At 37.9% G+C, this 25510-nt stretch overlaps 2 protein-coding genes across 2 annotated transcripts in view; both read right to left on the bottom strand.

The window, feature by feature from the left end:
- Positions 1–1977, bottom strand: part of ROBO2 (roundabout guidance receptor 2) — a 1246783-nt gene extending 1244806 nt beyond the window's left edge. The window contains exon 1 of the mRNA XM_020785431.3: positions 1888–1977. The gene's annotated coding sequence lies outside the window, so the exon portion shown is untranslated. The remainder of the gene's footprint in view (positions 1–1887) is intronic.
- A 1666-nt stretch (positions 1978–3643) lies between these two features.
- Positions 3644–24715, bottom strand: LIPI (lipase I). The gene is made up of 10 exons (XM_020785449.3): positions 24555–24715; positions 21935–22311; positions 21090–21198; positions 18941–19042; positions 18048–18137; positions 17416–17583; positions 13826–13921; positions 10268–10379; positions 7680–7853; positions 3644–5549 (listed from the first exon to the last, which is right to left on the bottom strand). The coding sequence occupies exons 1-10, from the start codon at positions 24628–24630 to the stop codon at positions 5462–5464; spliced, it is 1392 nt and encodes a 463-aa protein (XP_020641108.3). The 5' UTR covers positions 24631–24715; the 3' UTR covers positions 3644–5461.
- Positions 24716–25510: the final 795 nt, after the last annotated feature.

Below are 25510 nucleotides of genomic sequence, written 5' to 3'. Positions count from 1 at the left end.
AGTGAACAAGAGGATGGTAGCAATAATACAGCAGCTGTGGCACTGAATTGGTGTTAAGTCCCTACTAATCAGTGATCCTCAACAAGTGTATCTCCTGGTTAAATACCGGTCAAACCAGATAATCATGTTTATTGTAGAGGTTTTCTCTGAGTGGTAAAAGGCATCTGTGAGTCCTGGCACATAATTTTCCCTGTTCAGCAAGCTTTGTTTTGTGATTAGTCATTAGAATGTGAGTGTGGGATTAATTTGCAAGTCTAATTGCCAAGGCATCTATCTCTGAGCAAATCACTTTGTCAGTGGGAAAAGAGATTCATCAAAGGAATGCACAGTCCCCTTTGACTTTAATGAGACTAGCATAAGGTTAAATTATATGGTCAAAGATCCTACCATATGTACTTCATTTAGAGTTAGAATCCTGGGTATACACTTCAGCATCTAATGAAGGGGAAAACAGTACATAACACTTTATGTCATAATAAATTTGTCTATATTTAAAGTTGTCACAAGACTCTGTTCATATTTGGTAAGAAGCATAGGTTCCTATGGAGTGTCCTTAATTCCTTGACTTAGTCCTTACATAAAATGTTTGCTGTATGAAATAGCTAAGATTCATATGTTATGGCACAGATTAGCTTATATCTACAGAAATAGGTGAAGACCCAGCCTGATGTACTTGGCACACCATATACACACTAGTGCCTTAATGAAGTGTGTGTCATAATTATCCTTATATATCCAGATCATATTAATTCCCTTTCAAAGACATTCAGCAGTAAAAAAAATGCACTCCCTTATGTCACATGATATTCCACTCTCTTTATAATTCCGATAAATCTAGTTTTATTTAAGACTACAGTTGGATTTTAGTCAGGTGAAATACTGAGATCATAAATTTAGTTGCATTAATATTGTCAAATATATCCATTTCCATTTCCCTTGATTTAATAAACAATAAAAAGAAAGCCTTTGAGAATACAATAAAGATAAACACTGACAAAACCTTCCCAGGGTAATATATGGCTGCGGACCAACTTTACGTGCTAATGAGGTCTCTGACATGACTGTAGTAAGCTAGCTACAGATCCTATGTTTCTTCCTGGGATATATTTTCTTCAGACAAGCAGACACCTTCAATTACTGTTAAAACAGAAGTCAACTTAAACAACAACATACCTACAGTAATTGGGAATTAGGGTTACTGCCAAATTCTAGTTTTTCTCTAGACAGAATGGAAGTTTCAGTTTTCAGACATGTGTGGTGGAGTTTCAGCAGGTGGGGCTGCTTTCCAGAATGTGTCTCTCTAATATTTGGCCTTGCTTCTGCGTCATGCATTTTATCTCCCTCGGCTGAACCTTCTCCAGTCTCAGAAAAGGTAACAAAGCTGAACATTTGCTCATTCAAAAGCCACATGACAAGTCGTCACATGAAAAATATGCATGTTGCCAAAAAAGAGAGAAGGAGGTTGCCCGTAGGAAATCTGTTACCACAGCAACACGCAAATATAGAAACACGCTCTCAACAACCATCATTGTTAGCTAGTATAAAATGGCACAAGAAGAAAACAAGCATATGCAAAGCTTGTCAGGGAGCTGGTAGGAGGTGCACAGGCTGTTGGAATTTAGCATTCTTTGGCATTAGATAGGTTTTCCAAATCACACCCACAAACAAAGACAGTCTCAGCCTGCTAAAGCTTCTTCACTTACTGCCTTCACATAATCCTGTACCTTTTCCACAGCTCTGGAAGTTCTGCTCCCAAATACGACTGCAAATCTTGATTTTAGTTTGCCTGAGATTATTCATCCATAGTTGGTAGATACACTATATTCTTCCACCAGTATCAATTGGTGAGGACATTTCTACCCCACTCCCAGCTACTAGATGCATTACCTGTAATCTCGTAGAGCAGCACAGTTACACTCCTCCACTTTTACTAGGAAATCTGTGTGTTTGTCTTTTGGTGGAGATGCTGGCCAATATGATTCCACAGACAAAAAAGCAAGCGGCATAGAGGATCCACCTACAGACAGTAAACCAGCCATATCGTGTACAGCTGTGCTCAGGATCAAAGCAATTTAAAGAGAGTCTGGGAGCAATGTGCTGCAGGTAGAATTAGAAAAACAAAGCCATTGCTAAAGTGTGAAAACTTTGGAGAAAAATAAAGAAGGCTGTAATTCCTAATTATCCAGAGGCTAAAGTACACACTCTTTTTAAAGAGGATTTAATAAATGCCGATAGACCAACCAGGTGCAAAAGAGACCAGGACTCTAAATGGCCACACAGGTGAGGACATTTCAGTAGGCTTCTGAGCAATTATTAAAGGGGCAGGAACAAAACTATCTTTCAACAATATGTACAATGCATTCTGTTCCTGAGTCAGTGCTTTATTCTTGCTAATGCAAAAGGATCACAAGCTCAACTCAGCATGAATTCATTGGCTGGCTTTGGGCTGGACAGAAAATGCCTTAGTTCCATTTCTATAATATCAGCAGCACATCATCCAACTTCACAAGGTTCTTGTGGGACCTGTTAGGCTAACATATTTAGAACACTTTTTGCACTTAGGAATCATATGGATTTGAATTTTATTTATAGAATTATGTTTGCAGAGTCAGAGGTTGGGAGTTCAATTCCTCAATGCACCTCCAGAGAGAGAAAAGAGCCACCCTACGTAGCCTTGGGCAAGATGCACAGTCCAAGAGTTCCCCCAGAAGGGGATGGTAAACCACTTCTGAGTATGCTACACCTAGAAAACCCAGTAAAGGATCACCACATGTTGAAATCATTTTGATGGAATGTGTTGATGGTGATTAGATTTCTATAATCCTAACAAGAGTAGACTCCTTGGATCACTTCTTGAATGGTAAAATACTCTATCTATCAGACTAAACCTTTTTTTAAATAAAATACACATATAAAAGCACCTATTGGAGGAGCTTACAGAAGGAATAAGAAGGATGTTTGAAAGGGTGGTATTGAACAATATTCCTTTGGACACTGTGCATCCTTTTAGTCCATTTTTTCAGCAACATTCCTCTGTACCTCATCTTGACTCACTTCTGCTGTTAGAGCCATGCACGGAGAAAGTGCCTGGTACAAACACGATTGGAATGTGGTTAAGTTCAACAACTCATCTATACACTTGTGCTATTAAAAACGAAGAAAGAAAACATATTTTCCCTCCTTTGCTTTACATGTGAACAAGGTAAATGTGTACTGAATAGAGATAGGGGTATTCATATACGGATATGAATATCCTTGCACAGGTGCTGTTAACAAGGGTCCCGCCCCATGGGGCGGGACAGTCCACTCAGTGATCCATCATGGATGTGGCCAATGCGATTCTGTAAATGGCTCCACAGCGTGCAATCTGCCCACCACTCTTTGATCTTGCATCAAGGCTTGTCCTTCCGCCTCCTGCCAGGAGTGGCGAGCAGATCACATCGTCCGCTTCCGATTGGTGAGTGGACCATCCGGCCCCGTGGGGCTGGACCCTTGTTAATGCCACCTGTGCGGGGATATTTGTATTTGTATACAAATACAGATACCCCCATCTCTAGTACTGAAGGCTCCATCACAACTCGTTTGGTTCTTGAAACTTCCAATAACTGCTAAGTGATATTCTTTTGTAATGAAAGACTTGCCATTGCTTCTGAAAAATAAATCTTTATTAAATATATGACATATAATCATATAATAATAATAATAATATTCGTAGACACAGATGACAAGTAATTAGACTACAGAGGTCATAATCCTAAACAACCTACTAGGAAACAAATTCCACTGAACTCTGCAGACTTGAATAATCATAATCAGAGGTTTACAGGAGATACAAAAGTTAAAAACACAGAACATAAATGTCTCCATGCTGATTCAGTCCAACCAGTGGCTTATGGGAAGTCCAAAAGCAAAATATGAGAGCTAAAATCCTCACCCTTGTTATACTCCTTCTGGCACTGCAGAAAATAAAAATCCATCTAGACTGTCAATATGCTTATCACCCCTGAATATGACTTTTAAAACCGTCCAATTTGGCAGCTATCACTACATCCTGCAAGAACAAGTTTTGTTGTGTATTGTGTAAAGACGTACTTCCTTTCATTGGTTTTGAATTCCCCACTGTCCAGCTTCAGTGCATGAGTCCTGATTCCATCCAGTTTTTCCACAACAGGAATAATTTTACACCAATTGTGTTGTTAGTCTGTGGAACGTCTTGCCACAGGATGTGGTGATGGCATCTGGCCTAGATGCCTTTAAGGGGAGATTGGACAGATTTCTGGAAGAAAAGTCTATCACATGTTACAAGCCATGACGGGGATGTGTAATCTCCAGGCTTAAAATCTCCAGGCTTAAAAGGAAGGTACTTCAAAATGCCAAATGAAGGGGTATCAGGAGCCAGATAGCTAGTTGTCTCATGTGCTCCCAGAGGCATCTGGTAGGGGCATTGTAAGATACAGGAACATGGACTAGATGGGCCCTTGGCCTGATCCAGCAGGGCTCTTCTTATGTATCTCTTACTGTATCTTTTCCTAAGTAGTGCATAGTATAAACCCTACTTCCAAAACAGAACTTGGAAGTGTTACTTTTTAGAGAACACATTAGCTATGCTAGTTGCAGGATTCTGGGAGTTACAGTCTAAAAAGTAACTTTATTGAACTCTGTCCGAAAGGCATAAAGGGTATATCCAGAACACACAGGCTACTCCAGCCCCTTTGACACAAACTCACATAACAGTCACATATTTTAACTAGAGCATAACTGGCCAGGGGGCATAGCCTACATATGTCTTGAAAACTGAGACAGCGACAGCCTACAGATTTTGCACAAGGAATGAACCATCTCATCTCCCAAATTTCTGGCAATTCAAATTCTAGTTGAAAGAAAGGGCATTATCTAATATGAAAGTTATTGAGAAAAAATGATGCTTTTGATTCTGCACACAGAGATAAATTTGTAGTAACTGTTAATTTCAATGGAATGGCAATAGCCCATGAGATAGCCCATGATTGGAAAAATGAAATTCTTAACTTGCATAAATGTCTAATTGTCATAACATAAGCTTCATTCTGTCATCATCAAAACTATCAATGAAGTCAGCAAATGTATCCCTCTCCAATTGAGGGCTAATCCTTATTACACTTCAAGTGAAGGCAAATTTTAATTGCATTAATTCCATGTAATTTAATCTTGGTTACATAATAATAATTTGCCATCCGGTCAATTCAGACTTACAGCAACCCTGAGAATACTCAGAAGTGGTTTACAATTCCCTTTTTCTGGGGACACTTCTGGAACTGTGCAGCTTTGCCAAGGCCACACAGGCTGGCTCTACCCATAGGAGGCACACTGGGAAATTGAGTTCTACCGCCGAATACTTAAACCACTGTGCCATCCAGCCAGCTTAGCTCATAACACAATACACAATACAATCAAGAACATGCACTTTAAAAAGACTATTGTTTCAGACATCAATGTCATGGCATGGGATGGGTCTGAAGGTTGTTTCAATATTTTCCAGCAATATGAAATCATATCTACACAGCTGAGTCCTGTATGAAGAGAAAGGAAATAATATATGATCAAAAGAAATACCCCTCTCTCCGTGTGTGTACATTCTTATGTTCTACTATAACTTTTAAGATGAAGGGGGAGTCAGGGATTAATGATTTTCAGAGGGATTGAGGAAGCTGTATTAGTATCTCCCATGCCCACTGCTGTCAAATTTGCCACGCTGGCAGTGAGAACAAATATGTTCTTCATCTTTAAGTCAAGGTCTCCACTCCTTATACACTTCCATTTAAAGATGAAAAATACATTTTGCGGCAAAAATACATTTGGTAACAGTGGGGCCATGGGGAAGAGGGATAGCAAGGTCACAAAAATGACTGGGAAATCTTGCGGCTGGGGATTCTCATGAGGTCCACAAGCTGTAGATTGCTCAGTTGTGTTTTAAATACATCACTACAATAGAAGATGAAGGAAGATATTTTTAATAGCTACCTCTCAATTCTGGAGGCTTTTCTAAAATTATTATTATTATTCCTTTGTACTGTGCCTTATTCCTGGTGAAGAAAGTTGAAATAATGTCATGGTACTACCAGAATTTTTGAAGAACTTATAAAGAAAGCCCACATTAATGTTAATCAAACTAATGTTTGAAACTTTACTAGCAACTTATTGGCCATATACACATGCATATTAACTTTAGTATCTGGTACAAGGAAGAAATTATTTAACAAGGGCTACAGCACATAAAGGCAAGACATGACATACCTCCCCCCAGAAAACGTTTTGTGACCCCCTTGAGGGCGCAGACCTCCAGACTGGGAAACAGTGTTCTAAACGCAGTGAGATCATTATGTAGCCAGTTGGGAACACTGACTATGATTAACCTTGATTTCCACTAGAAAGGAAGTTACTGTATCAACTGCTCGATATGTTCACGCCATTATTCAGAGACGTCGCAACATGCCCTCTCTAAAATGAGGGGCTTAACGCTGTCTTTCTCTGCACCCCACTCGCACGCAACGAACCCTGTATGCGTATTTTATTGTATTTATTTTGCGGCTCCTTCTGCTGTATGCCAATAAAGGTTTATTATTATTATTATTATTATTATTTTGGTATGAAATTCTGCCTAGTTTGTTAGTTTTGATTTCATTGTTGCTGTATTTTATGGTTTATGGTTTTAATATTCATTGTACACTGTCAGGGGGAGGGAATTACACTAAAACATGACATCCATCCATCCATCCATCCATCTAGCCATCTATCTATCTAGAATGAGCCAATTAAATGAAACAAGTTTTGAAAAACTTTCTTAAAAACAATACCAAATATATCGTGAGAAGAGGTTCCATGGGGCAGCATAAGTACATATGCTACATTTCCTGCGTAGGCAAAGTGTCCTGTACAAGGAGCCAAGCACGGATTATCTGGCACAGAGACAAGTAGAAGTCACTTTTTTTTTTTAGTTTTAAAAACCTTATGTCTATCTTCTTATGAAGATAGTTGGCTCATTTTCAACCCGGTCTCTTTTTGGCTAAACAATTTCTGTTCTTCACAATTGGACAAAATCATAAAAATAAAGTTCCCCTGCTCCAAAGCACATACAGAAATAAAACCAATGCCGCCGCCCCCACTTCCTGCATTTTGCTATTTCACTAGGGGTCAGTGTGGAGAAGTCAGGCAGTTTTAACTCTTCTTCCAGTAATTGATCTACTATTTCTTAAGTTGATATTCTTAAGTTGTCAATCAATATAAGTATTATTCATTGATGCCTCTTTGTGTATGTCGTCTAATTTAGTTAACATTTACAGCTTGCTTAAGTACTATTGTTTTTTAACATATTTGAGTGTTTCTGCAATTATAGTAATTACGAATAGCTACAGAAGCCATATGTGTGATCACATCAATTCTGCATATTTTCCCAAGCTGCAAGCTGCAATTACACAATTACAGCCTATGGTTGTGTAATGAGGAATGCTAGGCACTGTAATAAATTAATTGTCATTTTAGGCAATTTTTCAAAATTGCATAAGCCATAGATACACAAGAACATAACTAAAAAGAAACCAAATAAACCACATACTATTATAGTTTTAATATGTGAGGGCCACATATTGTCCATGTGAAGCATAGGCAAGAACTTAATGCTTCCAACACAATGATCTGCTTACCTTTTTGGATGAGAAAGGGATTTTAATCTCATTTGAAGGACTCTAAGCTTGTACTTTGGGCCTACTACACTCCCGGTAGAAAATGTCAAGCCGATTTTTGATATGTTGTCTAAATCCAGATAAAATCCACTCAGTATCTTGGTTTGCCTATATTGGCGAAATTCAGCCACATCACTGGGGAGAAAAAAAGAAAAAAATTGTGCTACAAGATAATCAGATTCCCTATTCATATAGTACTTTCACTATAACTGCAGTTTTGAACTATCTGTGAGGGCCATCAGATTCCAATTACAGATGGGCGAGAATTTCATACCTTTTTAAAACATATTTACTAACATTCACTAATGTCTCTATATGTGGCTTAAAGGGATCCAGAGATTTTTAAAATGCTAATATAGAAGAAACCAAAATGAACAAATGCATTCATTCAGGACCAGGGCTTTTAACTCTTGAAGATTTATGTTTGAATCCTTGTGTTTTTAGCCATGTTAATAGTGATTAGAGTGCCATTTTTTAAATCCTCCTCTGCTGAGATGCATTGTTCCACCTACTGTGGGGAGTGAAAGAATCCTGTCTCTGCAGCTCCACTCATCAGCAGGACCAGTCACCCTCATTATTGCATATGCACCAACACTGTCATCCACAACAGAAGTGAAAGAGAAATTCTATGACGATCTGGCAGCTACTATCAAAAAAGTCCCCGAGAGAGAATTACTGTTCATTCTCGGAGACTTTAATGCTAGAGTTGGTGCTGATCACAATTCTTGGCCCACTTGTCTAGGCCATTTTGGCATTGGGAAGATGAACGAAAATGGCCAACGCTTGCTGGAGTCTTGCTGTTATTATAGTCTTTGTGTCAGCAACAGGTTCTTTAATACGAAACTTCAACACAGTTTCCTGGAAACATCCAAGATCGAAGCATGGGCATCGGCTCGATTTGATCCTCACTAGACATTCTAGCCTTCCTAGTATTACGATCAAACACAGTTACCAGAGTAAGTGGAGGAATTTGCCCAAGCGCTTGAGGAAACTCTCCAGGTCCGGCTGATGCAAATGCATCTAAACGATGGGAACATTTCAAGAACGCTGTTTATAACACCGCCTTGTCCACATTTGGCAAGAAGACCAAAAAGACGGCCGACTGGTTCAAAGCCCATTTGGAGGAGTTGATGCCAGCCATCAAGAATAAGAGGAGAGCTCTAGCAGCATACAAAGCCTGTCCTAGTTAGTACAACTTGCACGCTCTTCTACTTGCTCATAGCAAAGTCCAACAGGCTGCCAGGAGATGCTCCAATTATTAGCTTCTGCTCTGCTCTCAGATAGATAGCAGCAGACACAGGTAACATCAAGGGAATGTATGACGGTATCAAGCAGGCTTTAGGTCCAATACAGAAGAAATCTGCTCCCTTGAAGTCTGCTACAGGCGTGATCATCCAAGACAGAGCACAGCAGATGGAATGTTGGGTGCAGCACTACTCTGAGCTATATTCCAGAGATAATGTAGTAACTGAAGAGGCATTAAATAACATTGAGTGCCTGCCTGTCTTGGAAGAGTTGGACAGCAAACTAACTTTAGCAGAAATAAAAGTGGCCTTGGATTCCCTCGCCTCCGGCAAGGCACCTGTTGAAGTGCTGAAGTGCTGTAAAGAGATCATCACCACTGAGTTGTATCAAGTCTTTCATCTTTGCTGGAGGGAAGGTGGAGTACCACAGGACATGAAGGATGCAAACATTGTCACATTGTATAAGAACAAAGGAGACGGGGCAACTGCAATAACTACTGTGGCATCTCTCTTTGTGTTGTAGCTGCTTGCCTGTGTTGTGCTAAAGAGACTCCAGGTGCTTGCAGACAGAGTTTATCCAGAATCACAGTGTGAATTTCAAGCTAATAGATCCATCACTGGCATGGTATTCTCCCTCAGACAGTTGCAGGAGAAATGTAGGGAACAACAGCCACTCTTTGTGGCCTTCATAGATCTCACAAAGGCCATTGATTTGGTTAGCAGGGATGGCCTTTTTAAAATACTTCCCAAGATTGGATGTCCACCTCCACTTCTTAACATCATCAGGTCCTTTCATGAGGAAATGAAGGGCACTGTAGTTTTTGATGGCTCAACATCAAATCCCTTTGACATCCGAAGCGAAGTGAAACAGGGCTTGACTGAGGGAAGGATGGAAGAAATCACTTAAAGAGGGTGGAGAAGACATTCAGCATGTTACCCACAGATTTTCAACTACAACTCTTTCATACTTACATGACCATGAAGGGAAAAACATAATTAAATTCATTGTGGTTTTTTTATGCCTGGGGTTATTTCCAGCTCTCAGCCAGCCATATCCCTCCTAAATGGGAACTAAATAGGTTGGAGCACTCAATCAGGCTATACAACTGAGGTCCATTTTATTTCAATTTCTACTGCTTCACTGATAAAAAACAAGAAAGCATTTTTATGGTGTTTCTGCATAGTTATCTTCAGCTTGCCATAGCAAACATCACTAATTGGATAATACATATTCCAAATTAAGTGTCTTTACAGTTACAGAAGTCTGCCTTATATTAAAAAATATAGTAAAATAGTAATACTTACCTATCAATTTTAGATTCTGTTGTATTTCCTGCATTGTCAGTTATTTTGATTTTTATGAAACCTGTCCTATTGCTTTTGTTCCAGGTAATGATATCCACAAAGTAATGATACACTGCAGAGAGATGGCGGAATAAAGGAATATGAACTAGTACAATTTTTCTAAATTATGATATATATGATACACAATAAGACATTATAAGCAGCCACCCTTCTTCTACTCACACTAAGTTCAGGGGTTTCAATCTCACAACACACTGGAAACAATAATTGCTTTATGTGTGTAAAAATACAGCAGGTGCTATTAACAAGACAGAATGAAAGAAAATAATTTTCTACAGAAATCATCCAAATCTATGGATCGCCTTGAGAGGGCAGCAACATGAGCTCTTATAAGAGCTCAGACTGATGCATCTTCACTTAAACAGAGTTCATCATTTTCAGATCTCTGTCTGCCCACTATAAAATCTGAAATGCCAACTGTCTTCCTTTCTCTCTTAGGAGATTCCAGTGGGTGTCACTCTCCAAAACCTTGGGAAAGGTCCAGCCTAAAAAAGATTCATGACTTTGTGAGAGTATGGCTTAATAAGAAGCTGACGGCATATACCAAGGTCCAGGTCTATAGAGCCTGTGTCCTGAGCACACTCCTGTACTGCAGTGAGCCCTGGACCCTTTGTGCACGGCAGGAGAGGAATCTCAACACATTCCATATACGTTGTCTCCGACATGTTTTTTGTATCACCTGGCAAGACAAAGTTCCAAATAGAGTAGTCCTAGAACGAGCTGGAATTTTTAGCATGTACTGTATACATTACTGAAACAGCGACGTCTACGTTGGCTTGGGCATGTCGTGAGAATGGCTGATGGTCGGATTCCAAAAGATCTCCTGTATGGAGAATTAGTACAGGGAAATCACCCCAGAGGGAGACCACAGCTGCGATTAAGTGCAGGGAAATCGTCCCAGAGGGAGACCAGTGGGTGTCACCCTCCAAAACCTTGGGAAAGGTCCAGCCTAAAAAAGATCATTAAAGTCTCTTTGTTGTATACCACATCTTCAATCTAGTCAGAAGAAAAACATTTTGACAGGCTTTTGCCAAACTCATAACTCTATAATACTGCATTATGAAGCAGACAATCTTAATATCTTGAGCTTTGACGGTGTTACATGTGATATTAAAATGTCTTGAATTCATCAGTGATTAGTCATATCTTGCCCTTCCTCCATTGAATTGAAGGTGGCATCCATGGCTCTCCTACTCTTTACTTTATTTTCACCACAAACATGCCAGGATTGAGGTGTTTTTTTTTAAAAAATTGATTTTATGGGGTGCCAAAGTGTTACCTTTAAAATTGAAAAGTCCTTTTAAAAAGGTGCATTAAAAAGTGAGAGTAGTTTTTTAAAAACTACAGCTGGGGAAAACTGTATACCTTACAGCCATTTGTTTTCAGTGCACAAAGTATCTGATAAAATAAGAAGGCATAGCTTATTCATTTTCGTGTCAGTTTTTGCAATAAAAAATAAACAATATAATGCTTACGTTATGTGAACAAAGACAACAACAGAGGAAAGATAGAACTGCATTCTATTTTGCTGCCTGAGTTGCATTTACTTAGGTTAATTAACAAAGAAACATCCAAAACATATACGAAATGTGTGTTAAACAAATGAGAATAACCATATACGTACAGAAGAAGCTTTTACAAAACAATATAAAGGCAGAAAAAGATTATTGTTATTTTAAGTAGTTTGCTTGTTGATAAGCAAGTAGAAAAAAAGGCTTTACCCTCATAATAAATAAATAATAATTCTCTAATTCAATGTGGTAACAATGAGGAGTATGAACTCATGTAAACTGTAGTATTTATGAATGAAACATGTAAATAGATTATACTATCTAAATATATATCAGGAAATTACATCACTTAGCACATCTACTCCAAAGCAGGGGGCTACTAGAGAGCCCAGCTAACCTAGGAGACTGCTACCCAAGCTCATTGATTGGATAGGGATGTGGACAAGCTGGCATCGCTTGCCCGTGGGAAAGCTAAAGTCCCACATCATAATGTTTTGGATAAGCGTAACATCAAAAGATATATAAACAAGAGATTTCTATCATATTTATGGAACATCACTCAAAGGATACAGAAACCTCTTTTTATAAACAGGAAAGAAATCTCTGCTTGAAGTAGGTGAGAATTTATCTAATGTGATGTGAATTATTTACTATGCTTATGCTATGTTCAGTTTTGTTTTTATAAATATGTATTGCAATAGAAATTTTAAATGACGTATGAGAGTTTATGTATTTCATTTTTTGACAAGAACACAGCTTTTTAATAAAGAAATTTTTTTGTTGTTGTAGCTGTTGAATTACTAAACTTAAGTTCCATGCTATTTGAACAGAAGTTCATACTTTAGTAAAACCTATGTTTTTAATAGAATAAATGTTATTTACATACAGTATGTAAACTAGAGTTTTGTATTAGGGGACTGAAGTTTACAACATATACTAATTTAATTTTTATATATTCCAAATACATTTTATATTTTTGGCTCTTATTTACTTAATTGCTTGCTTGATAAATAACTTTTTTTAGGAAGAAAATGATTAATTTTTGAACTTTTAAGGAAAGGACCTGAAGGGTATCTAGGAAGGAAGAAATGAATGAATATAGCAAGGTATAACACCTTCTGTAACTACACAAATTCCTTGTCAGATGTATATAAGACACAAATCTGTAGGCCTCTGATATGGAATCTCTAGAACACAAGCCTTGTTGAGGCATTCAGATATTCGTGCATGGAATCTGACACGATAAGTGAGGCTAAAACAAAGTGAATGGCCCAAGGTCAGCCAATGAATTTCATGCATTCATGGGGACTAGAAACTGGATCTCAGAAATCCCAATCCCAAACCTCTGATCACTGGATCTGGCACTTTGCTTTGTTGTGATGTTTTATGGTTACTCTACTCTACAAGAATATTTAGAAAGAAGCAAACAGTTGTATACAAACCCTAAAACAAATGTACAGTACTTTTGTCATGTGGAAAAACAGAACCAGCTGTCCTTCTGCCATACACACATTTCCTGCTTCAGACTCTGTGCAGCTTGCAAGGTTAGGACGATTGAACTCACATCAATTTTTCAAACTGAAAAAAGTGTCTATCTGAAGGAGACACTGACTTACAGCTCCAATCATGAGTCTTAAGATGCATTGTAGTAAATCTTTTGCTAACTTGCCCATCTTTCATTACATTGCTTTTCTTGAAATTCATCTTCTCCCAATTATTCAATGCAAATCCAGCTTTCTCAATCTCACATCAGCTCATGTGTTATCTTTTACCAGCTTGCCCAGATAATTTCCTGTTTTTAGCATTTTTCTCCCTCAAAGATCTTTGTGAACACAATAGTATTTCTCATAAATGAAACAGCTACAAAGAACTATGTCTAATTATGAATGTGCCAGGTTATCTGGACAGTAAAAGTCTTGTGTGTTTTTCATAATGCTACCAGATAATGAAACTTGGGCAAATGTGAGGTGAACGGTTAATCACTTACTGCAAAATGGGTCTTTGTCTGAAGTGTCAAAGTAAGCAGTTGTCACAGGAGGGTACTTTTCAGTTAAATGGTCTTTCCATTTATCTGCATAATAACCTGGAATTTAAATTGGAATGTGTTTACCACAAAATTAAAAAACAAGGAAAGATAAAAATCATAAAGATAGGCTTGTGTTCCATAATGTTCAGGGAAATCAAAACTGGCACCAAGTCACAAAAACATGGGCTCAAGTTATGCATGCTAAGTTCTAGTACAAGCAGTGAATTTAGGAAATGAAATTACATCAGTCTGCAATATCTGCTACTCCAGCTCTTCACAGTACGTTACTATAAATCACCACACACTTTCTCCTTTACCAGGATCATACACTATTTTTACAAGCAAGGTAGAATTCAAGCAAGGGAATGGCCTGGTAGAATTTCAGTACTTGGTCCAAACTGAAAAAGTTAATATGGGTGCTTCCTTTTTGGCTTTCTCTCCATGAGAACTGAGTGATCATGATTCCTGGTCACTTGAAGCTAGGAATCTGGGCTTAACAAAACATGTGAACACATGGGGTGTTGCTTTCTTTGAACACACTTAACACAATCAAGGTTTTGGATTTTATTTATTTAGTAGTCACATTATCATCTCCCTTTCCATCCCATGAGAGAAAGAGGGCATTTGCTGCTTCTACTCCCCAAATCTTTATTTTTCTAGGGTTTAGAAGTAAGGTAAAGGTAAAGGTTCCCCTTGACAATTTTTGTCCAGTCATGTTCGATTCTAGGGGGCGGTGCTCATTCCCGTTTCCAAGCCATAGAGCCAGCGTTTTGTCCAAAGACAATCTTCCGTGGTCACATGGCCAGTGCGACTTAGACACGGAACGCTGTTACCTTCCCACCGAAGTGGTCCCTATGTATCTACTTGCATTTGCATGCTTTCGAACCGCTAGGTTGGCGGGAGCTGGGACAAGCGACGGGCGCTCACTCCGTCGCGTGGATTCGATCTTACGACTGCTGGTCTTCTGACCCTGCAGCACAGGCTTCTGCGGTTTAGCCTGCAGCGCCACCACGTCCCTTTTAGAAGTAAAGGGGGAGCAAATAAGGTACCCAATGTGTGCTATGCATTCACATTGCTTTTAAGACAATACTTTTTGCTTAAAGTGATGTACAAATGTATCCAGGATGTACAAATGTATCCAGACATCAAAACCAGTTGGGACACCTCTTTGTTCAAGTGGAGGTAATATGCATTTGGGGGTACACAGTACTGATTTTTTTCACCTTTCCTTCCAGATTAGAAGCTGTAAAGGAAGACAATGACCAGGATGCACAAACAAGAAAAAAAGGGGATTTCAGTCATCATGTCCTTCAGAGTGTAGACAGACAATCATAGCTAAAGTACCTTATCAGTTATATTCGATAGCTGGTTCGTATAGCCATGGGCTTATATTTCACTCAGTAACCATCTTACTGTCACATAATTTTTCATGTTGAATTTCAAGATAGAACAATTTTATCTATGTCAACCATGTTGCTTTTAATGTTGATTTATAAAGAGATAACTTTTTCATATCTAATCTATTTCAAAATTTTGCCTCCTACAGACATCCAATTTTAACTCCACTCCCAGTGGAAGTTTTGTCTTTCTATTTTCTATTTTCGTTTTTTTTTTTTTTTTAAGTTGTCCTTTGTAGTCACACTGGCAGAATAAAAAACTGCACATTGACCTTGGTTTACCAACTGGAAAGAAATCTCTATTTATATAAAACCCTATAAAGAATTCACACAGTTCTGCCTTGAGATCATCTACCATTTGCAACAGGGGCATGCTCACATCCTTCTCCATGCTTCTCTTGCTGTCTTATGAATCAGAGTATTGGGGTGATGACACACCTCTTGGCATTTGATTTAAAAAAGAAAAGAAAAATAAACCTAAAGCCTAAAGGAAAATTTAAGTATACTCATCTGTAAGACTATTTAACATAAACTCCATAGGGTGCTTTTTGAATATTTAAAGATAGCCTTTAGTATGTATGGAAAATTGTGTTTGTGGAGATTTGGACCTTGAAGGTCACAGGAAATGCTAGAAGTCTGAAGATCTGAATCTGTCCTAAGGGTCTACAAAGTTAGTTAGTCTTTCTGTGATCAATCGTTCACAAATAAACTCTTGCTGTTTTCATAAAAGAGTTTGTCTGGCCAAACTGTTCAAGTCTGTGAAATAGTTAACAATTAAATTATTTAAACTCGTCAACTATTTAGATATTGTGCAAGCCATTTTTCTGATGTGGCTCTTTCTTTACTCATGGCAATACAGAAAAATAAGGATAATGTGGGCCAATATGTAGATTTAATTCAGCATATTAAATGCATGGAGGATCAGCTTTTGCTTTAGACTAGGTATTTAGATCTTGCCTTTCTGTTCTGTGAACTTTTGAAAATATATCTGAGAAAAAAGTTTCTGATCAAGAACAAGGCTGATTTGACCTGTTCTAACTAATCAGAAACGTCAGAATAGCAAATAGCTATTCCAAGAATGAAATCACAAGAGCCATCAAACAAAACAAACAAACAAACGAACAACAACAACACCAAACTGAAGAGGAAAAACAGCCACCCACAAATAAAGTATTTCTGCCATACATCAAAAGGGTCATGGACCGCATGGGAAAACTTTTGAAAAAACACAACCTACAAATAGTATTCAGACCCACTACAAAAATACAACAAATGTTATGGTCAGCAAAGGACAAGAGAGCCCCCCTCACCACTGCAGGAGTATACCAGATACCATGCAGTTGTGGACAGGTATATATTGGAACCACAAAACATAGCATTCACAACAAAATCAAAGAACGTGAGGGACACTGCAGGCTAAAACAACCGGAAAAATCAGCATTAGCTGAACAAGCCCTAAAATAAGCTGGACATGAAATTCTATTTCAAAATACTGGACAACACCAGCAATTGTTATGTTAGATTGCACAGGGAAGCCACTGAAATCCACAAACACCAGCAGAGCTTCAACAAAAAAAGAAAGTCTAAAACTCAACAAAGCCTGGCTTCCAGCACTGAAAAATACAGCCTGCAAAAGGTCAATGAACTCTACCCAGCCATAAGGACCAGTGATCACTGCACACAAAAGATTATCTAATGACACTAATCAATCACAGTGACAGATAATCCCTCCTCCTTATCACAACCCAGGTGCTGGGTTGAGGGGAATCAACACTCCTATGAGTGCCCCTTTGCCTTAGGATCAGGTGATCACATGGAGCAGAAAGCAGAGGAAAACAATGCCTGCCAAGCGGAGCAAATTTAAACGACCCCTGTTAGTTGCATACACAAAAAGTCAGTTCCCTCTCAAAAGAGGCAATTTCAAAATGGGTTTCCCTACATCAAGTTTTATGTCATGTAGTTGCTGAGCCAATCCAGCCATGCCCCAAGATTCCACAGCAGATTTTGCTGATCTCCAGGGGTGGCATACAAGCAGACAATTCACCTTCATTCTTGTTCCAATGACATCAGAGAAGAATGCTATTAGACATCAAGTATATAACTATTCATAACATGCTATACACATTTACAAAGTAATGCATAATTAATTCTTACCCAATACTGGACAAGGAAGTGGTGCAAAAGCTTCACAGTCCACACATTTTCCATTTCTATAATCCACATATGAATCACAAGGGTATGCTGTTACATTACAATTGTGCTTCAGTGATGCCAGATACAAAAATACAGATCTCTGATGGTCACATTTGAAATACTGAAGTCCTTAGAGAAACAACAATACTATGTTATTTTAAAAAAATTAATTATAATACTAGAGCAATAAATCACATTTGAGGTCAGGTACATACTTTCTTTTTATGGAAGGGTAAAGCAATATGTCTGACATTCAGGTTGAGACTAGCCTCTCATTTAAGCATATATGAAAGCTTGCAACTTAATTAGAAAGTAGAGCTAAACATACACACCCCCAAATAATGTAATGTAGCACAGTGTATTGGGTTTTGTTTCTGGACATGTTGAAAAGTATTCAGTCACTCCCAATTAGATATAACAAATTACTCTGTGGAACATTTATATTTACTGTCAGGGCTGCTTCCGCATCCTACCAGCAAACCTGAATTGAGCTGTAGTGTTTTAATTTATTTAACAGCCTACTTATTAAATAATTTCACCAGCTGCATCTGTAAAACTCTAATTACTCCAGGCCTAGACCCTTATTAACTTACCACCCAATAATGTTGTTGGACAACCAGGTTGATCTGTTCCTCCATTGGGGTAGAAATCAATATTTCCCAAGGGCTTCCTGTAACCCAAAACTAGCAACACATAGGGAATGAACAAATATATATTAAAAAAAGAAAAAAAAGAAATGATGTATTACAGTTAAGAAGCATAAAGAAATCATACATTTCAGAACAAACTAAGAACCAAATCCCATTTCTGACATTTCTTTGGATGTTTTAAACAGCTTTTCCAACTGGACGCACACACACACACCTTCCCAGATATGGTGCAGACTATTGCAAAAACATAGAATCACAGAATCATAGAATAATGGAGTTGGAAGGGGGCTATAAAGCCATTGAGTTCAATTACCTGTTCAATGACAAAATCCAAATCAAAGTACATATGACAGATGGTTGTCTAAGTTTGTATTGAATGCCTCTACTGGAGTACCCACCATCTCCTAAGATAATTTTTTATTTTTTACTTTACTTACCTACTTACCTACTTACTTACTTAATTTATATGCCGCCCACTCTACCCAAAGGTCTCTAGGTAATTGGTTCCATTACCTAACAGTTAGGAAGTTTTTCTTGATGTTCAGCTGAAATTTCGCTTCCTGTAACTTGAGCCAATGATTGTGTCCTGCACTCTGGGATGATAGAGAACAGATCCCGTCTGTCCTCTATGCAAAAAAATTTCAAGTATTTGAAACGTGCCATGTTCATTGTAATTTTCAGTACACTTTAAGTAGTTATTAGTTTGACCTATATTAAGCTTAGTATACCAACAAGTTGAGTTTATCACACCATTGCTCCAAAAAAAGAAAAGAAAAGAAAGAAAGAAAAGATTCTGGAAATACAGTTCTGGAAATCCAAACCGCCATCGTAATTACCATCAATATCGGTATGAATAACATCTACAAACTGTGCATCAGTGTAATGCAGTCTCTCTTCAGGTGACTTTCCTGTAAACGACGGCCCTGCTGGATCAAGACCTGGCGTGATAAAGGAGCACAACACAAAAGAGTTTTCAAAGTAAAAATATTAAATGAAACTGAGCAACACACAAAAAACTTCCTTTGTTTCTTAAGCATAATTAATACAAACACAATATATAAATAAATTTAGTGTCTTTAGTTTCTCTTTTCTTAACACTCTAAAATCTGAGGCCTATACTTTAAATCTGCAGTTCCAGATACAGCTTGTTACTAGTCCTATGAGAAAAAATTAAGTAGCAATTTAGCACAGAAAATCTGTACTTGGTGCCCCTCCAACACAGTCACACACTTCGGAACCCATGGAACAACCCCTTTGCTGCAAAGAAAATAAAAGGTCTCTGCCGTGATTACAGATGTTACATTGGAAGTACTTCAACACAGTGCTCTTCTGTCTTATGCAGTTAATGGAGTTGTGTGTGTTATAGTTAAAAAAATTAATTTTGTAGTATTGCCCTAAAAGTAAAAAGGTATTGCCCTAAACGTAAAAAGTTATTTTAAAATGAACTTCAGAGTGGTGCATTAAAAGTGAAAGTATTGTTGAAAAACTACAGCTGGGGAACATCGCCATTTTATTTTTGGAACATAAAAGTGATATGACAATATGGCAGAAGTAGCTTATTCAGTTTTGTGCCAGTTTTTGTGATGAAAAATGTAAGCAAAGTGATTATATTATGTGAACCACAGGGAAAAAATGGAAGTGTATTTTATTCTGCTGCTTGAGTTATATTTACCTATAATGTAAGTTAACAACGAAATAGATGTGGAGACCTGTGTTAAACCAATGAGAATAGAGTGGTGCCTCGTTTGATGAGGATAATCTGTTCCAGAGAAATTGCTGTAGAGCAAAAGAAGTTTAAGAATTTTTCATGCCTTTCACTGAAAGTTATAAAGCTTTTGCTTTTTACAACTTTATTAAGAACTCTGAAGTGTTCTAGAGATGTATTCCCTGCCTTATTTGTATATAAACCCTTAATGTTCATTTTTATTCTTGAGTCTGTACTCTTAATGAAGATGTTCCTGTATTTCAGAATGTAACCTAAAAATTCTTTAAAATATTTTATTGTACTTATGCTCCTATGCTTTTGACTGTATTCGCTCCTGTATTTCAACACTCCAATGTTTTGTATTCACGTACAACTTAAGTTCATCTTGTCAGCGTATAAGGATTTTTGTCCACAATTTTGTTTACAGCTGTAAAGATGCTTTTTGCAAGATGAAGCAGCATACCTGTGACTTCTCAAAAGTTACATGTTTGTAATACTTTTGTACTTTATGTTTTTCATATGGAACTTAGAAATGATGTAAAAAGAACTTGTACAGAATTAACAAGTTCTAGAGTTGCCTGGAATTATTGCAATAATGGAAAATCCTTAAATAAGCTACCCAGATGAGTTGCAAGAACTTAATATTAATTACTGACTTCATTCTGGGATTAACCCTTTATTGGGATAATGTTAGCTATGCCGAATCACAGAATCTGTTCTCTTTGCCTAGGAGGTCTACAAATCTCTGTGGGACTCCTGGGGAAATCAGTTATCCTAATCCGATCTCGATATGTGGACCTACTTTAATGTAATGCAATTAAAAGCCCACATAATGAAAAACATTGTAGGGTTTCTAGGGGGTTTGTTGTATTTTCAAAATGGAGATCCAAAGTTTACTGCTTTTTATGGCTTTTTTTGTTCACAGGAAGCTAAGGGCTCTTCAGAGTGAAAATAAACACCACATGACCACTATCTGAATCGCTGCAACTTCTTCCTCCTGCAAAGTACATAGTTTCCATCCCACCTTCCTTGGTGTTTAGACCAGAAGTACTTTCGAATGGCTGCCCAGAGTCGTCTTTCTTAAACATCAAACGTTACAGCACTATTTTCAATAGGCAACATGTAGAGCAGGCAACTGCTGGAAGTGAACAGAGACTCCCTAATGGTAGTCTGCTGACATGGAACCAAGAATGCTTTTCCATTGCCAACTCTACGGATTCAACTGAATTGTGGGAAGCTTCTGTGCATTGGATGGCCATGGTGGTGGCATTCAGTCTTACCTGTAATTCTGCCAATTTTGCCATTATATATCTTTCCAACAAATCCAGCTATGTGAGCACCAAGGCTTACTCCAATCATATAAACAGAGTTGAGAGAGGCTCCATTTTCCTGGCAGTAAATACACAAGGATGGGACGAGAATTTAGAAACTATTTTTATAAAGTAACTTGCTGCTTTTTAAAAACAACGGATATATGTGTTATAATTAACACAGTGCTTTTTCATATTATAATGGCTAGGAAGATGTTACAACACATTACAGTTATTTTAATTTTATCCAGAAGACTTAACTTCAAAACAACCCCAAAGCAACATTCTTGGGATCACAAGTAAACAGCACCTATTCCACAAAAAAGTTAATAATGTTGCCCATCACTATATTACTTTTAAAAAACACCACCACTGGCAACAATGTTATCTAAAAGTAAAGTACAGTACTAGAGGCTATATTGTTAACTTGTCATGATTAATTCCAAGCTCTGAATAAAATATTAATCAGAGCATTTGATGTAGATATTGCTTGAAATCTGGTAATAGGTCACAACTAACATAGGCCTGTTGAATCAGTGGGATTTACTGCAATGCGAGTCCTACTGATTCAGTAAGCTTACTCTAACCAATGTTTAAATCAAGATTTATTCTTCCTTTTCAAACTGCCATGTTTTAATTCCAAAGGCGCTAGGAAAGGAAGACCTTCAGTTATTTATATAATAACTGCAGAAACGATGTAACTTAAGACCAACACTACTGCTGTTTCTATGACAATATTAAAAATGCAACATATTCATATCAAGTGCAAGACAATAGAGTCTTATAGTCTAATACTGTGATACAGTATACCTTACCACCATTTGGTCAATCAGATTCTTCAAAATGTCTACTACTTTCTTGGCATTGAAAACAGCACTATGATAATTTGCTGTTGTGGCACCCCGATTCCAATCTACTATTATAATGTTGACGTCGTCTTCTTCAAGCAGATCATCTTTAATGTTGTCAATCCATACTGGTGGAGAACCTGTAGGTCTGTAGCCATGGATAATAATAATAGTTTTCTTGGTCACGTTGAGATATGAAGAAACTGTTAGATTGTGTTCACTGAGAGCCTCTGCACACTTTTGGTTTCTTCTTGTATACAGAAGCAGTTGTACTTTCAGACTTGTACCAATTACTGAGTCAAATATACTAAGTTCAGTAAACTTTGGGCATTCTTGTTCTGTATCTGAAATAAGAATTTAAAGATAATTAGGCAACATTAGTTTTAAAGGGAACTAGAGAAACTTGTATAGAGGAACTCATAAGGGTTATTTTGTTTTATCTTCACAGTCACGTACTTCAGGCTCCGAATTAGTGGTGTCTAAAGTCATCCATGTTGGAAAAATGTGAAGGCAAGAGAAGGGGACGACAGAGGGCAAGATGGTTGGACAGTGTCATCAAGGCTACCAACATGAATTTGACCAAACTTTGGGAGGTAGTAGAAGACAGGAGGGCCTGGTGTGCTCTAGTCCATGGGGTCACGAAGAGTCGGACACAACTTAACAACAAAGTCATACAGCAAATTTCAAGGGTGAGAAAGGATTTGAACCTGGGATTAAAAAGGCCGATTCTCCCACTCTGTTAAAGCATTCTCATTGGGTTGGTCATATTTTTCAAATTGTCACTAAATAATTATTTCTCCTCCCTCTTCTGTATTTAAAAATGTACTGATATTGTCATTCAGACAAAGTTTGCCACGTAGCTCTGCTATAATGTAAAAAACTAAAATTACTATCTGCATCTGATGTGCCAGGATACTCATAGTCCACAGCTAATCCTCCCAGGCACAATGGTTCTTTTCTGTTACGCTTTTATCTCTTCCTGACATAAAAATAACACTCTACACGAGGCTGCTTCTAGAAGGTGTTTGGAAATTTCAGTGGGGCCAAAATGTGGCGGTCAGATTGCTAATGGGGGCTGGTCACAGGGATCACATAATTCCACTGTTAGAGCAACTCCACTGACTGACAATCCAGTTGTGAGCACAATTCAGAGTGCTGGTTCTAACCTATAAAGCCCGAAATGGCTTGAGTCTACGCTATCTCAAGGATAATAATAATCTCCCTTTATGAGCCTTCCCAGGTGATAAGATCATCCAGAGACCTTTCTCTCATCTCACCACCTCCACAGGTGTGTTTGGTGGGGACATGGGAGTGGGCCTTCTCTTCTGCTGCTCCCAGACTTTGGATGTCCCTCCCACAGGAACCCAGGCTGGCCTCCTCTTTGCCGTCATTCCACATGCAGGTGAAGACCTTACTCTTCTGGCAAATTTTGTCTAAATTCCTGCTGCCTTGAGTAGGATTTGTTAAACGATTGCTGTACTTTACCACTTTGAATATGTTTTGATGTTGCTTTTGTTTACCATTTTTAGAGAGTGACATATTTGTTTGATCCTTTCAGTATTGCTGTTAGGTTTACATACTTTTAATGACGTAAGCCACCTTGCATCCTTTGTGAAGAAAGGTAGGATACAAATAGTATAAATAAATAAAATATTTCTGCACTGTCAAACGTAATACCTTGAGGCTGAAAACACTTATTGTCTAGTTTGTTAGTTGAAGGTGGCAATTATACATTTGATTATGTACAATTTAAACATCTTACCTTAATTTTGCAAGATTAAATTGTTTATATTACATTGCTTTTTAAAAATAAAAATCAGTATATTGTTTGTTTTCTTATTGTATTGCACATTGAACAACTTTCTACTATAATGTTTTTGTAATCTGCTCTGAAAACATTAATCATTAGAGGGATTAAAAATACAGGATAAATTTGTCTGTAGGGAATAACTATCAAAAAACTGAATTTCTGTTTTCAGTCTGGAAGGAACTGCTTTAGCCAGTTTATGGTGTGCTGAATAGTTAATATGAGAGTCACCGTGTATTTGCTGAGATGCCTAGGGATTTGCAAATGTGCACTGTTGTCAATGTAGGTCTCATTACATTCAGTGGATTTTTTAAAAGTAAGCACGCTTTGAATGAACATTAGATTTTTCAGGCCATATGGATATATAAAACACCTCTGTATTAAGGCAGGCCACTGGTCCATTCATCCTTCTCTCATCTTCTCAGACAGCAGCATTCCAGCTTTAATGGAAGATTCCAGGGACAGAATCTGGGACTGTCTATACACTACAGAGCAAGTTCTCCACATCAACTCTATCTCACTGATAACTGTTCCTTCCCAATTCTCCCCACAAACAAAGATCAGCTGCCTATTTTTATACAAATCACAGAAGAAAAACTATCTCTTGTCATTTTACACTAAATAGAAAACATTTGTACTGCTTCTGAAAGGGTTACATTCATCTGCATAGGACTTCAGATGATTCAGAGAGCACAACCAAGGCCATTCCAAAGTTCAACATACTATCCTAGCATTCCTTTTGGTAAAAGGTTAAGAGAAACTTTTAAATAGCTACCTTACCTGCTGTGATACATGCTGTGAAACAGGTGAAGAAAAACAATCTCAGCATTGGTGAATGTTGAAAAGCAACATGCATTATTCACATCTGAAGGGACACTGTCATTTCCTTCTAACATGCTGGCTATTGCTTCAGTACTGCATTAAGTATCCTTGATAAAATAGGTGTGGTTTACAGAAGGAAGTAGTTGGCCTAGTGAAACCCAGCCTTTATGGTTTTGCAATCTGTGGCCCCTCCTTTCCAACTTAAACAGGCAAGACAGTTTCAGGTCCTTCAAAGTTGCTGTGCTTTTAAATCAGCAAAGCTCCTGCTTTCTGACTTCTTAAAACCTGGTTTCACCAGGCTCCAAGTGCAGATAATAATTGCTATGCTATGTAACAAGCAAAACTATTTGTTTTGTGAGATATTTAGGAGATATCTTAAGGGTTATTGCTAACATGCACTGGATTATGGAAAAAGCCCGAGAGTTCCAGAAAAACATCTACTTCTGCTTCATTGACTACGCCAAAGCCTTTGACTGTGTGGACCACAGCAAACTATGGCAAGTCCTTAAAGAAATGGCAGTTCCTGACCACCTTATAGGTCTCCTGAGAAATCTGTATGTGGGAAAGGAAGCAACAGTTAGAACTAGATATGGAACAACTGATTGGTTCAAAATTGGGAAAGGAGTACAAGGCTGTACAGTATGTTGTCCCCCTGCTTATTTAATTTATATGCAGAATACATCATGCGAAAGACAGGACTAGATGAATCCCAAGCCAGAATTAAGATTGACGGAAGAAATATCAACAACCTCAGATATGCAGATGATACCACTCTGATGGCAGAAAATGAGGAATTAAAGAACTTCTTAATGAGGGTGAGAAAGCGCAAAAAATGGTCTGAAACTCAACATCCAAAAAATGAAGATCATGGCCACTGGTCCCATCACCTCCTGGCAAACAGAAGGGGAAGATAT

The sequence above is a fragment of the Pogona vitticeps genome, chromosome 3 (genome assembly GCF_051106095.1).
Source record: "Pogona vitticeps strain Pit_001003342236 chromosome 3, PviZW2.1, whole genome shotgun sequence".
Classification (NCBI taxonomy): Eukaryota; Metazoa; Chordata; class Lepidosauria; order Squamata; family Agamidae; genus Pogona; species Pogona vitticeps.
The sequence above is the reverse complement of the archived record's forward strand: the minus strand, read 5'-3'. Positions and strand labels throughout refer to the sequence as shown.

Coding starts and splice junctions, on each gene's coding strand:
- LIPI (XM_020785449.3), bottom strand. CDS start 24,630: ATGCATGTTGCTTTTCAACATTCACCAATGCTGAGATTGTTTTTCTTC. Junction 10,380..13,825: donor AGACAAAGACCCATTTTGCA/GTAAGTGATTAA, acceptor ATCTCTCTGCAG/TGTATCATTACTTTGTGGAT. Junction 7,854..10,267: donor ACAGAATCTAAAATTGATAG/GTAAGTATTACT, acceptor TTTTCTCCCCAG/TGATGTGGCTGAATTTCGCC.